At 34.8% G+C, this 13,046-nt stretch overlaps 1 protein-coding gene across 1 annotated transcript; it reads right to left on the bottom strand.

The window, feature by feature from the left end:
* Positions 1-1,912: 1,912 nt before the first annotated feature.
* On the bottom strand, positions 1,913-7,340 carry LOC104213658 (uncharacterized). The gene is made up of 6 exons (XM_009763187.2): positions 6,860-7,340; positions 6,650-6,773; positions 6,368-6,515; positions 4,204-4,237; positions 3,780-4,080; positions 1,913-2,426 (listed from the first exon to the last, which is right to left on the bottom strand). The coding sequence occupies exons 1-6, from the start codon at positions 7,040-7,042 to the stop codon at positions 2,350-2,352; spliced, it is 867 nt and encodes a 288-aa protein (XP_009761489.1). The 5' UTR covers positions 7,043-7,340; the 3' UTR covers positions 1,913-2,349.
* Positions 7,341-13,046: the final 5,706 nt, after the last annotated feature.

Below are 13,046 nucleotides of genomic sequence, written 5' to 3'. Positions count from 1 at the left end.
TCTTTTAATAAACCTAGTATGAGTGAAAAGAATGGAGCATCCTAGGATATGCAAGGTGTTTTATAGCCCCAAGAGAGAATGTTTGTCCTTAGGTTTAATTTCAATAGTTTATCTTTAAGAGGGAAAATTCAGAGAAAAGGACACCGGAGAAAATGCGTTTGGTCATTGAATGTAAACAACATTAATTTGTTCTCTAATTTGTTTTAAGGGAAGGGATAGTTAATCTCAGCTGCTTGTCAACTTTAGCTCCTTATGGTATGCAATGTAATAGATTTAATTATGGGGCCCATGGTTTTCTAAAATTGCATGAGCCTCACTGCAGTGGGATTTAGATTTGTGGCAACATTTAATTAGTAGTAACATGTTTTAATTTATTCCATCTTCGATAATTCAACATCTTCTACTGTTCTAGCGAGAGGCGAAGCTAGGATTTTAAGTTTATGGTTCTGGAACATAATACTTTTTACTTATTGGGTTCTATATAAATTATTTATACAAAGTCAATAAAAAATTTCGCATAAATATAGGGTTTGAGCCAAAGCTAGTGGGTTCTGCCGAACCCTTAGCTATAAGGTTGGATTCGCCCCTGGTCGTAGCTTTGCAGGTGGGAGATGATTAATTAACTCTAATTGCTAATTAAGGACCGAAAATCACAAAAGGATCTCTCACTAACGTTCATATCCTCATTTTTATTAGTAGTGGTTTTCACATTGAAAAGAAAAGTCAATTCTTCGACAGGCGTGTGCTGGGAAGCAGGCAACCTTAAATATGTTAGTGTTAAGCTTAATTTGATTGATCGACGAACCAACTGTATTTAATTATGTTGTAGGTGTGGATTCAATTGAATTGACAAAAGTGGAGATAGTGTGGTGGAATAAATTTGAGAAATGCAGGTATCACAATTAGCAGGCATTAGTACAAAGAATATTGTAACTAACTTGCATCGGTCAACCATGAAATAACTACGTGTTTAGTTGATTATGGTAACTTAGTTACAATAGTAACTCGATGAACTGACCCATTCCCTTGCTACATATGACCTGAACCACTTACTTTTTGGATGTAAGTGTCATTGAGTTTGAAATATTTACTAAGCTATAGTCTTCCGCATGGAATTTCCTAGTGAAAAAGGTAGGAAGGCACACCAGGGGCAGAGCTATCCTTGGTCAAGAGGAGTAAATTAATACCCCTTCGTCGGAAATTACATTGTACTATAAATAGATTATTTTTTTAATATGAATATACTATATGTTGAATTCTGTTAATTAATTATTCGTGTGTTTATTTTTTTATGTTTTGATTCCCGTAAAGAAATCTTGTATGTGCATCTTATAAGGCGTAAAAGGATGCTATGACTTGAAATCTCCATTAGTTTTTTTTTTTCTAAGAGAATTTATTAATTGTACCCCTTATGAGGTTCACATTGAAACTGGCTTGCTAAGGTCATCTATGGATCTGATAATTGGTTTGTGTCTGTCGTTATGATGCTATGACTTACAATTACGAATTGGTGTTGTATCCTGTGGTTGCCATCTAATTCAGCTGAATATGAGTACTCCGTTAGGGTGTGTTTAGTATGACAGAAAACAATTTTCACAAAATAAGTTATTTTTGATAATTGATTGCCGGAATTTTTTTTAAATTTACCTTTTTTATCTTTGGGAAATAGTCATTTCCTTCGCAGGATTGGGTAAAAGAGAGCTCCTTATTTCAGTCAGCAGTTGCTTATGATTTAAGATGAAAACAACACATAATGTCTTTAATAAACTATTTTTTATTTATTCATTTCTGGTCTTTTACTTTTGGTAATTCCAACCTTAAAAGAAACAGGGAAATAAAGAAATGATACACCAATAACTACATATATAGGGAAAAATAAAAAAAGAATATAATAATATAATGAAGAAAGAAATTAATAAGGGGGTAAATATGTCATAATTCGTTATTGAGGGCTTAATATTTCCGTCCTACTGTTCGTACAGTAATAAAGGATGTTTAGTAAAATGAAAAATAAATAAATGAACAACAATTGAAATGTTTTCCTTGTTTAAAAGGAAAAAGAAATAAGGAAATAAAAAAGATAAAGAAAGAAGATAGGAAGTGGCCATGTATCTGAGTAGTCCATCTTTACCAGCCATTGTTGTTGTTGAGATCAATATTCTTCTGAGTATTCAGCTGGATACATAACAAAGCATGGACCAAGAAAAATTATGGATAGATTTTTTAAATAAAGTCATTGAGGTTGATGACGAGACATCGTTAATTTTTTGTTAAAGATTGTACAATTTGTTTTTATTTTCACCATGCATGACTTATAATATGCTTTGATGATGAGCTTGTACTCTCTTTTTATGTGTTTGGACTCTCAGTAGTCACAGTCCCAGCTTCTGTTGTTTCTCCTGAGGTCTGCTGTGGAATCTGTGATTCTGCCAGTTTACAGTGGTACAAAAAATATCAATATATTAATCATAGAAGAGTATTAAGTTTTATGTATCATTATATATGACGCAATTAATCAGTGTTACAAAAATCGAGTCCCATATCTCAATGGTCATAGAGCACTAACATGTCACACAACTAATAAACAATAACCCGAACCATTAAACCAATAACACGATTTTTGGTTCGGATTATTGGTTTTACCCTAAATATGCACATCCCTATGTTGAGTTGGACTCTTACTCCAATTTATGTGGGATAACAAATATTCAGCAGTTACCTAAGAGATGCGTAACTCAATCCTAAGTTCCTACCAGCTGCAAAATATACAGTCGATAGGAGGTGTAGGTCCGTGGAAACTTATGAAACATGTTACTGACAATTTGTGTGTCCCAATAATTGGAATTGCAACCTAATTATTAGTACAATTTAAATCATACATGTTCATCTCCATAGTTCAACTAAGAGTTCTTAAATATGTTCTAGTTTTCCTATGCAGATATTAATAATTCATGAAAAGAAAAAGAAAAAACTGAAAAAAGTCTTCCCAAATTAAATAATCAATCTTGTCCACCACATCACGAAAGAAAGAAATAAAAGGTCCCCACTGAATCTCCCAGATGAGGACATGAACTGAACAAACAACAGATCACTAGTTACCATGCTGTACCTAAAATATCACAATTTTTTTCTAAGGGATAGTGGGAATTCATATAAATTCAGCCACTTGATTCACTGCCCATTTAGAACCATGCATTTTATCTAGTCTAAGATTTGTATGACCATTCTCACATGCAGTTACTGTTATTTTACACTCAGAAATGCCTCCCTGGCATATGATTTTCATTTGACCCATTGATAGATCACTGCCTTCCCCAGACAGCTCATGTCACATGCTTAGAGTTCCCCACATGGCCCGCTTTATACCCTCTAACTTAATTTACTCTAATACCTTTCCATATGTTGCATAAAATTTAAACACTTATTATTATTACTATAATATACAGTAACCGTAATATATACAGTATAATTTTCTTCCTGCAACTTCACCTAATAAAAACCTATTTATGTAGTTTTAATTTAATCAAGTTACATAATATGTTGTCTCTGACATTTAAATGTGATGTTAAATAGTTTTAACTTCTATATACTTATACATTATAAGTCATTCAAAAGAAGACTATAGGTAACCGTCCTTAAGTGGGAACAGTAACCTAGAAATAAGGTGGGCTACCTACTAATTAATAGTAGTACATGTTAAAATGCATTGGTAGCGTAAACGTGACTACTATTTACACTGTCAGCATACATAAACTAAATTCTACGGTAAAGAGACATACCAGTAGTAGGAGAAGGAAATTGAAGCCTTGTAGCGGCAGGAGGAGGAGGGTGTTGGAGTAAAGGAGGAGGAGGGGTAGTGAAAGAGGAGAAGGAAGCAGCAGCAGCAGCATCGGCGGGCAAGGGAGTAGTAGGATAATAAAGATAAGAAGCTGCAGGTCCGCCTTGAAAACGTTGGGGGTGAGCAGCAGAAAATGTTCCCCTTGATCCCTGCATGGAATATCCGTAATAATATGGAGACGATGAACTTCCATACATTTGCTGATAATACTGTGCTTGCTGGTACTGTGGGTTGTACATTCCCTGTTCATTATAATTTCCCTCATGTCATTATCATACATTTAACTTTTTTCATTATTTTTAGTTTGAATGTAAAATTAGAAGGAAAATTCAAAATATTGAAAGACTAAGGGCAAGGGTACTCACTTGGTGATAATAATCAGGAGGATAGGTCGCATACCTGCAAAATATTTACAAAGCAAAGGGTATCATTTAGAAATTTTCTTGGTTAGAGGTATATAAATAATTTATAACAACTTCTTAAGGAGAAATCGCTGAAAAGAGCATATCAAGTGATCAAGTTATGGTAAAAGGTAATAGACAAGTACTATAATAAGTGGAGTATTTTTTTCTTCCAAAAATATTTTTCACTCGCCAACTAAAGACCAAAAAATATTTCTCGAATAAAATATTTTTCAGAAAAGGGCTTATGTCCCAAAAATATTCTGCATACCAAATGCACCAGAATCCTATTCCCTCAACGTTCATTTGCTGCATCGTTCTAAAGGAGTGTTCAAAACCCTAATATTTTTAGTATATTTCCAAATTTCTAGTTCATCAATTTGTCAACTAGGAACCCTTGAGTTTCCCGGGACTTGAATGTTGTAATTGCCTAGACAAGCGAATCTAATTTTAACAGCTAAAACAGTGACAATGAAAATGGCCCTTTTGCTTAGTAACTAGTTGCATACATAAAGCTGCAAACTCATTACAATTAATGTGATTAAGATCCATATTAGTAGTACTTTGAAACTAATATGGAACTAGTGCAAGCAGCTTTCACGTAAAAGGTACCCTAGAAACAGTAGGACTCTTACTATATAGAACGTACTCTCAATGTGTTATAACAAGGTAAGTGAGACAAACAATGGAGCGACAAGCACCCCTTGTACAACCAAAACAAGGGCGTAACAAATGTTGTATGTACGTGCACATATTTAAACGTGCCTTATATGTCATGTTTTAATTTTTAGTTAGTCACACATGGATATATTATATTGTTGTCGCATTTCTTGAAGATTTGGTTATGTTTTACAGATGACTAACGTAGGGGTATAGCAAAATTATGGTTTTTTGATTTGATAAGATAGGAGAATAAAAAGTTACTAGAAAAGACACAAGAGAAAGATCAACCATCCAAAGTGATGATTGAAAAAGGAAGCAATCTGAGGAGCGGGTTAAAAGAATGCAATATAATGTGCATGTCAGAATTTCATATGTTGTGGTATAATATTGCTGGTTACTTTCTTCTACTCGTGCTACAGTATTATACTTTATGATACCTATAACAATCACGCCTTGTACAAAGTACAAGGAAAATAAAAAAGACCAAGCTAGTGTCTTTGTTCAGCCTTTTTTCTGTCACAGAAAAAGAGAGAGAGGACGGAAAATTACTATCGAAAGTAAACAAAACCACTGTCCATTATTTGTGAGAATATCGAAGCCCCGGCAACCAGTTCGTGGGCATGCAAAGATGGTCGGATCACTAAATTAAATGGCCACCCAAAAAAAAAGTGTTTTTCACAAAAAACTCTTTGCATCTATTTCGCAAGCAATAAAAAATGCAAGGAAATGTTGAAATAGGTGAAGGAAAGGTATCGATAAACAATACAATAAGAAAAATGTCTATTCGATTATAAAATTCATGCAAGTCAAAAGCAAGTAGATTTAAAGTCAAAATGGCTCTAATCAGCATTATTTTCATCTCTCATTTTCAACAAAATAAGAAAAGGTAAAAAGTAAGGTTGAAATTTTCTTGATAAAATGGTATCCAAAGTAAAGTGCGCTCTTCGATAAATCATACTACTAGTAGTTATCTTTCAAACTATTTGAGCCCCTTCTAAATTGAAAACCAAAGGAACATTCTTATGTTTAAAGTACACCACTTACATGTTTTAAGTTTGGACGAGCCAAAATCCAATATTAAGGACAGAAAAAAAAAAAAAAAGCATTACACGTTGTCTGCAACTGACAACTCAGTGCATAACAGTCACCATTCACCAATTTATTTATTATTGATCTGCCTATACCAACCTGCATTGAATAAAATTACTAGATGATATATAAATATTTATTTCCATTTGTATGATTATATAATGGCATACGACAACATCAATGAGAGGTTTTCTCAGTTGTAATACCACTGGCAATGCCTGCCATTTTTATCACCCATCTTTTTCACTCTGCAGTATATGATCAGATGATGGACCATTATAGTTTCCTTCATTTACTAGCATAGACTAAACAAAAAAAACATCAAATACATAAATTGAATAGCAAAAAAAACAAAAAAGTGAATTAATTAACTTACCCATATGGCGAATATATCATAGGAGTTGCAGGTGGTGGAGGTAGTGGCAATGGTGGTGGTGCTGCTGGTGCCACCCCACTATAAGATGATGATGTTGGTCCTTGCGGTATTCCTCCTCCTTGATAAGGATTCCCTCCTTGTCCCCTACCTATCATAATTAAGACATTTTAAGGTTATTTATTATTTCATCTAAAATATATTATGATTAAAATGTGGTGGTTCTTTTATCGAGAAATAAAGTTTGACTAGTCAAATAAACAATCAAACAGAAAAGTTGAGTACCTCGAGGTGGTGAAGGACGAGGGCGTCCAAGAGAAGCAATGTTACAGTTTGCTCTTCTCCCATCAATTACTGGGTTTGGATTCTCACATGCTCTTCTTGCTGATTCTGGATCACGATAAGTAACCTGTGTCCGTCCACACAAAATCGTATATACATTATTTTGATCAGCAAATTAAATCACATAATGTGAGAAACAATAATAGAACTTACGAAACCATAGCCTTTAGATTTGCCAGTGTTCTTGTCAGCAATGATAACAGCTTCAAGAATCTCTCCAAATTGCTCGAAATAACGTCGCATTATATCAGTTGGTGTTTCCCAAGCCAACCCACCAACAAAGACTTTTGTGTAAGTTGTATCCCCAAAGGGCGATCGATAATGCTGATAAGCCATTGCATATATCTAAAACTTCAACTGCATAAAAATGTAAGGTTGTTGTTTGACTTGTCCCTTAAGCAAAGAAAAACAATGAATTAACCCTGAATATTATTCACAATATCCAATGGCTAGGGCGTTGTGTTGTTAGCAATGGCATAACTCATGTACCACCTTCTTCTTTCTCTTGTATAATGTTTTTTGCCTTTGCTAGCTTTTTCTCTCTCTATCTTGCAGCAGAAAAGGATCATGGAGAGAGAAATAAAAGGGTAGGAACAAATATAGCTTAGTGATGTTTATAGCTATTGTTTTGGCTAATATGTTTAACAAATAAAAATGTTATAAGAGGAGAGAGGGATTCGACAGCTGCAAACCCTTAAGGTAGAGGGGAGAGAGGCAGATCCATAGCCACAATTTAAAGTTTATAAATTCTGAATTTGTTATTATGTCATAACTCGTTTTATTTATTAGGTTTACAATCAAATATTTATACGTAATTAATGAATTTTTTAATACAAATATAAAATTTAAAAAAAGTTACTGAATTCGTCCGAACACGTAATCAACATTATAGCTCAGCCCCTAAGAGGAGTGGGGTGGGGGTAATGGCTTTGGGTAACGAATGACAGCTGCGAGACTAGAAGCACTTGACTCTGTCCTCTCTGTCTCAGCATTAAAATACCCTCCCCTTCCCATCGATAGTCTTCTATGTTCTTTCTCATCTCTAGTTGTCTTTGCGTTCTCTTCTTTCTGTTTTCTTTTGCATAATTTGGCCTCTGTCTTAACTCTTAACTCTTTCCAACTTATCATTCCTTTCATTTCTTTTTACATTATTGTATTATGTAATAATTGTTCTTATTCCATTTTATAATCAAGATTTTGTTGAATATATAGGAATAGTAGTATTATTTTAGTTTGTGTAGTATATGTTTGTGAATTTTGATGATAGTGGGGGTCCACAATTTTTAGGATTATATAAAACTTTTAGTATCATTATTGATGACGTTGTACTAGTTGCAAGACCAGTTGGGAGAATCGTATTCCCTCATTTGGTTAAACTCTAACGACTACCCACATCTGGTTTTTATTGTGCACTAACCAAACTAAGGCCTTCACACTCAATGGTCCACTTTCCCACCATTTACGTACCGAGATTGTGGTTTATAACATGGTTATTTTGAGCCATTTTGCCTTTTTCTCTTCCCGTTTTGTTTTTGTTTTTAATATTAAATCTTTTCGTTTTAGATATTAGCACGCAAGTCATTTGTTTAGCAAAAGGTTCTATTTACCCTCGAAATATTTGTCTTACATTTGTAGGCCATTAACCAAGCGATTCATGAAAGTTTCCACCCTTATTATTCGTCTCAAATATATCCTATCTCGGCTCTAACTAATATATTCAACAAATTATAAATTTACCCTTAATGCACTTTCATAATGGTTTGTGTACCCTCTGAAATAATCAAAGCAGCCTTTGAATATTGAAAAAAGTTCAAATATAACCCTATTATACATGGTATTTATCCTATCAATTAAAGTCGATTAAATTTTTCACCGTGAAAAAGTATTAGTAGGAGAGACATATTTGAGACGAAAAATAAGAAAGGGTCTTTCATGGACTAATAGGTAAACGGAAGACAAATGTAAAACATATCGCAAATATATTTAACAGTATATTTGGACCTTTACATTTGTTTTAACTTTGAAGTACATAATTATATATAGAAACCGTAAATGTGCTGTCTTTGTGACAATGGTCCGATGCTTTCATGGCCAATTCAGGGTGATTGGTTCTATATATGATTAAAATAGACTATTATCAAAAGGAATAGAGAATAATATTCCAACACATCACCCCATGTTCTCTTAACGATTCCAATATTCATAAGATGTTACATGGCCAACTGTCCTAACAGCCAAGAAAATACATGGTGATAGAACAGTTAAGATCCCTTTGACCTAGTAGTAGCCTGGCTCTGTTATTATAATACTATTCCCTCCGTTTCAATTTATGTGAACCTATTTCTTTTTTGGTCTGTGCCAAAAAGAATGACCCCTTTCCTTATTTGGAAAAAATTTACATTTATGCAATGATTTATAGCCACACAAAATATATGTGCCTCATTTTACACCACAAGTTCAAAAATCTTCTCTCTTTTCTTAAACTCTGTGCCCAGTCAAATAGATTCACATAAATTGAAACGGACGGAGTATTATTTTATAGACCTATCAGATCATTCGGATTCCGGAAAGGAAAAAGATGAAAAGAAACCAAATGAGCGGCTGGCGATGATACCGAAAGTCTCTGGACTTTAACTGCAAAAAGACAACTATAACTAAACCGTTAGTATAATGATTAAACAGTCAAAAGTTTCAGTCAAACCCCATTTAGAAAAAATTAATTTTCCAGGCTAATCTTGTTTTTTGTTTTTTAATTTCTATGTTAGTGGAAGACCATAATGTTCTCCACATCCCCCCCCCCTCCCTCTCTCCCCAATATATATGACTGCACGCAGTGGTCTGGTTTCATCAAATACGAGTAGATGACTTTGAAAAATTCATCCGCTAGCTGCCTCTGCCTTGGAATCAGGCTTTTGTCAATTTAGTGCTTCATAGTCTTGTTCTTCTTCGTATTTGAAAAACATTTCATTTTAGATGTATTATAATCCTACTATACATAAGCACCTCTGTCCTTGCATTTTGCTTTCTCGATTATCTCTTCAAAATTAAAAAAAAAAAAATTATAGAATAACATACATTTCCAATGTGGAAAATTAAGTAAATGAACTTTGTTTAAGATAACCAATATATACAAAAGAATAAGCTGCTTTAATACTGTTAGGTATTTGTCTTGCTTTTCTTCCATATTTAATTTTCGTATTTTTTGAAGAAAAAGACAACATATTTACCATAATTGAATTTTTCTTCTTGTAGAATGAAATTATAAATCTCTCATATTTGGCTAGTCATTTTTCTTGTAGGAAAAGGTTTGGACTTCTATAAATTGAGGATCTCATTCAGTAGCATCCACGATGTAGTCATATGGGGCTCGAGAGTCATGTTTAAGGGGAGGATATCGGGGCAGTATTAGCCTGCCACTTGTGTTTGTGTCACGACTCAGATTTTCCATCGTCGAGACCGTGATGGCCCCTAACCTTTTAGTTGCTAGGCAAGCCAACAATTAGAAATTAAATACGCTAACTCTTAAACGATTCAGTAAATAACATCAATTATATCATAATAGATTAAAGAAGTGCGGAAGTTCATAATAACCCAAATATTTATAGATAACTACCCAGAATCTGGTGTCACAATTCACGAACTTCTAAGAGTTACTATAAATATTGGCTGAAGGAAAATATAACTGTTTTCGAATAAAAAAAATAGTAAACTGAAATAACTGGAAGGGGACTCCAGGGTCTGTGAATGCCGCCAGATCTACCTTGGGTTTCCTGAGGGATTGAAGTCAGCAGCGCAACTCGGGTCAACACGGTCCAGTACCGAAATCTGCACAAAAAGTGCAGAGTGTATTATCAGTATAACCGACCCCATGTATTGGTAAGTGTCGAGCCTAATCTCGGTAAGTAGTGACAAGGCTAGGACAAAACACATACATAAACATGTGTGGTTAAACAGCATACGAGCAATAACAACTAATAGAATCTAAAAAGATATTAACGGGAGGGGGGAAAACATGCTGAGGGGAGTACAAGATCATGAAAATGATAACAGTAAAGAAACACAGCAAACAACATGCTTTGCACCAATGGAAATATTAAACATAGCAAAAAGAAGTGCATGGCATCACCCTTCGTGCTTTTACTCTCATCCTCACCATAATAAATGAAAGAAACGATGATAATGAATATAAAATGGCATGGCATCACCCTTCATGCTTTACACTCTTCCTCATATGGTAATGAATATGAAATCGCACGGCATCACCCTTCGTGCTTTACACTCTTCCTCATATGATAATTAATATACAGATGGCACGGCATCACCCTTCATGCTTTACACTCTGCCTCACCAAATAAGAACAATAACAACAGGGAGATAGAATTATCAATAACAAGTCTCACTTCAACATTTAGTTCCACAATGTCAACCTCAACTTTGAGTCAATACTCAATCAATATCAAATTCCGTAAAACATGTTAAGAGTTGCTCAACATAAAGAATAACTAGTTTAAGCATGGACAATATGACTAAAGAATAACATGATTACAAGAATTAGACTCACTCGCGTGCTATGACTTGACAACAATGCATAGGTACTCGTCACCTCACCTATACGTTGTACTCAATAACCAAATATGTAACAAATAGGCAACAATACCTAATCCCTCAAGCGAAGGTTAGACACAACACTTACCTCGCTTGAACGACCAACTCAAAGCTCAACCGCCGCTTTTTCCTTCACACAAGCCTCCGGACCAATAGAATCTAGCAAATTACCAACAAAACAATTCAATTTAAGCCTTAGGAACTACCTACGATTGCAAAGAATTCAATTTAGGCCATTTTTTAAAAGGCAACAAAAGTTAACACCCTAACCCGCTTGGCCCAAACCAGAAAATTGGACCAAAACTCGATTACCCATTCACTCCCGAGCCCGGATATATAATTAATTTTGTAATCCGACCTCAATTTGAGCTTTAAATCCCCAAATTTTGAAATTCCTAGTTTCTACCCAAAATTTCCCAATTCTACCATGAAAATCTTAGATTTTAGGTTGAAATCTTGTAAAATGAAGGGAATGATTGAAAGAAACTAGTTAAGAATCACTTACCTATGATTTGGGGAAGAAATGGCATTGAAAAATCTCCTCTTGTGTTTTAGGTTTTGAAAATTTGAAGAATGGATGAAAAATCTCATCTAAGTCCCTTTTACACAACTGCAGATGTCGCATTTGTGACATGAGCTTCGCAATTGCGAAGCTCACAAATGCCAGAAAACCATCGCATGTGCGAGGCCTCTCACACTCCTGCTTCCTTCGCAAAAGTGAAGAAATGCTCGCAATTGCGAGTTGAGCTGATTGCAAATGCGATCAATTGGTCGCAAATGCGAAGTCTACCTTCCCATGTCCCTATCACAAATGCGAAGGATTGTTCGCATTTGCGAACTTAGGCTGGCCCAACTTCTCTTCGCATTTGCAATGAGAAGCTCGCAAATACGAACCAAATAGTGGTCGCAAATGCGAAGCTTGACCTCGCATTTGCGAGGTCTGAGGCCTGCTACAAGACTGAAAAACACCAGTAGTTTTTCTAAGTTTCAAATCACCCCGTGGCCTATCCGAAACTCACCCGAGCCCTCGGGGCTCCAAACCAAACATGCACACAAGTCTGAAAACATCATACGAACTTGCTCGTGCGATCACATTGTCAAAATAACACATAGAACTACGAATTTAGCACCAAATCACATGAATTTCCCAAGAACACTTCAAAATTTCCATTTTCACAACCGTACGCCCGAATCACATCAAAATAACTCTGTTTCTCACCAAATTCTATAGACATAACTTAAATATTATATTGAACTTGTACCGGGCTCCGGACCAAAATACGGACCTGATACCAACAAGATCAAACATTAACAATCTCTTAAAAACCATTAAATTTTTCAGACTTAAAATTTTGAATAAAGATTCATAACTCAGGCTAGGGATCTCCGAATCCGATTCCGGGCATTCGCCCAGGTCCCATATTTCGATACAGACCCATCGAGACTATCAAAACACGAGTCCGAATCCGTTTAATCAAAATGTTGACCAAAATTAATTAAATCAACTTTTAAAGGCAAAAATTATTATTTTCATCAACTTTTATCATAAAAGCTTTCCGGAAATATGTCGGGTTGCGCACACAAATCGAAAAAGAATAAAATGGGGTTTTAAAAGTCTCGGAACACAGAATTTTGTTTTAAATTATAAGATGACCTATCGGGTCATCACAGTTTGCCTCTTTGTAAGGTTGTTCTCTCGATATTTTGTACTCTCTTTTATATAGTGGATTGATCA

The sequence above is a fragment of the Nicotiana sylvestris genome, chromosome 4 (assembly GCF_000393655.2).
Source record: "Nicotiana sylvestris chromosome 4, ASM39365v2, whole genome shotgun sequence".
NCBI classification, from domain to species: domain Eukaryota; kingdom Viridiplantae; phylum Streptophyta; class Magnoliopsida; order Solanales; family Solanaceae; genus Nicotiana; species Nicotiana sylvestris.
The sequence above is the reverse complement of the archived record's forward strand: the minus strand, read 5'-3'. Positions and strand labels throughout refer to the sequence as shown.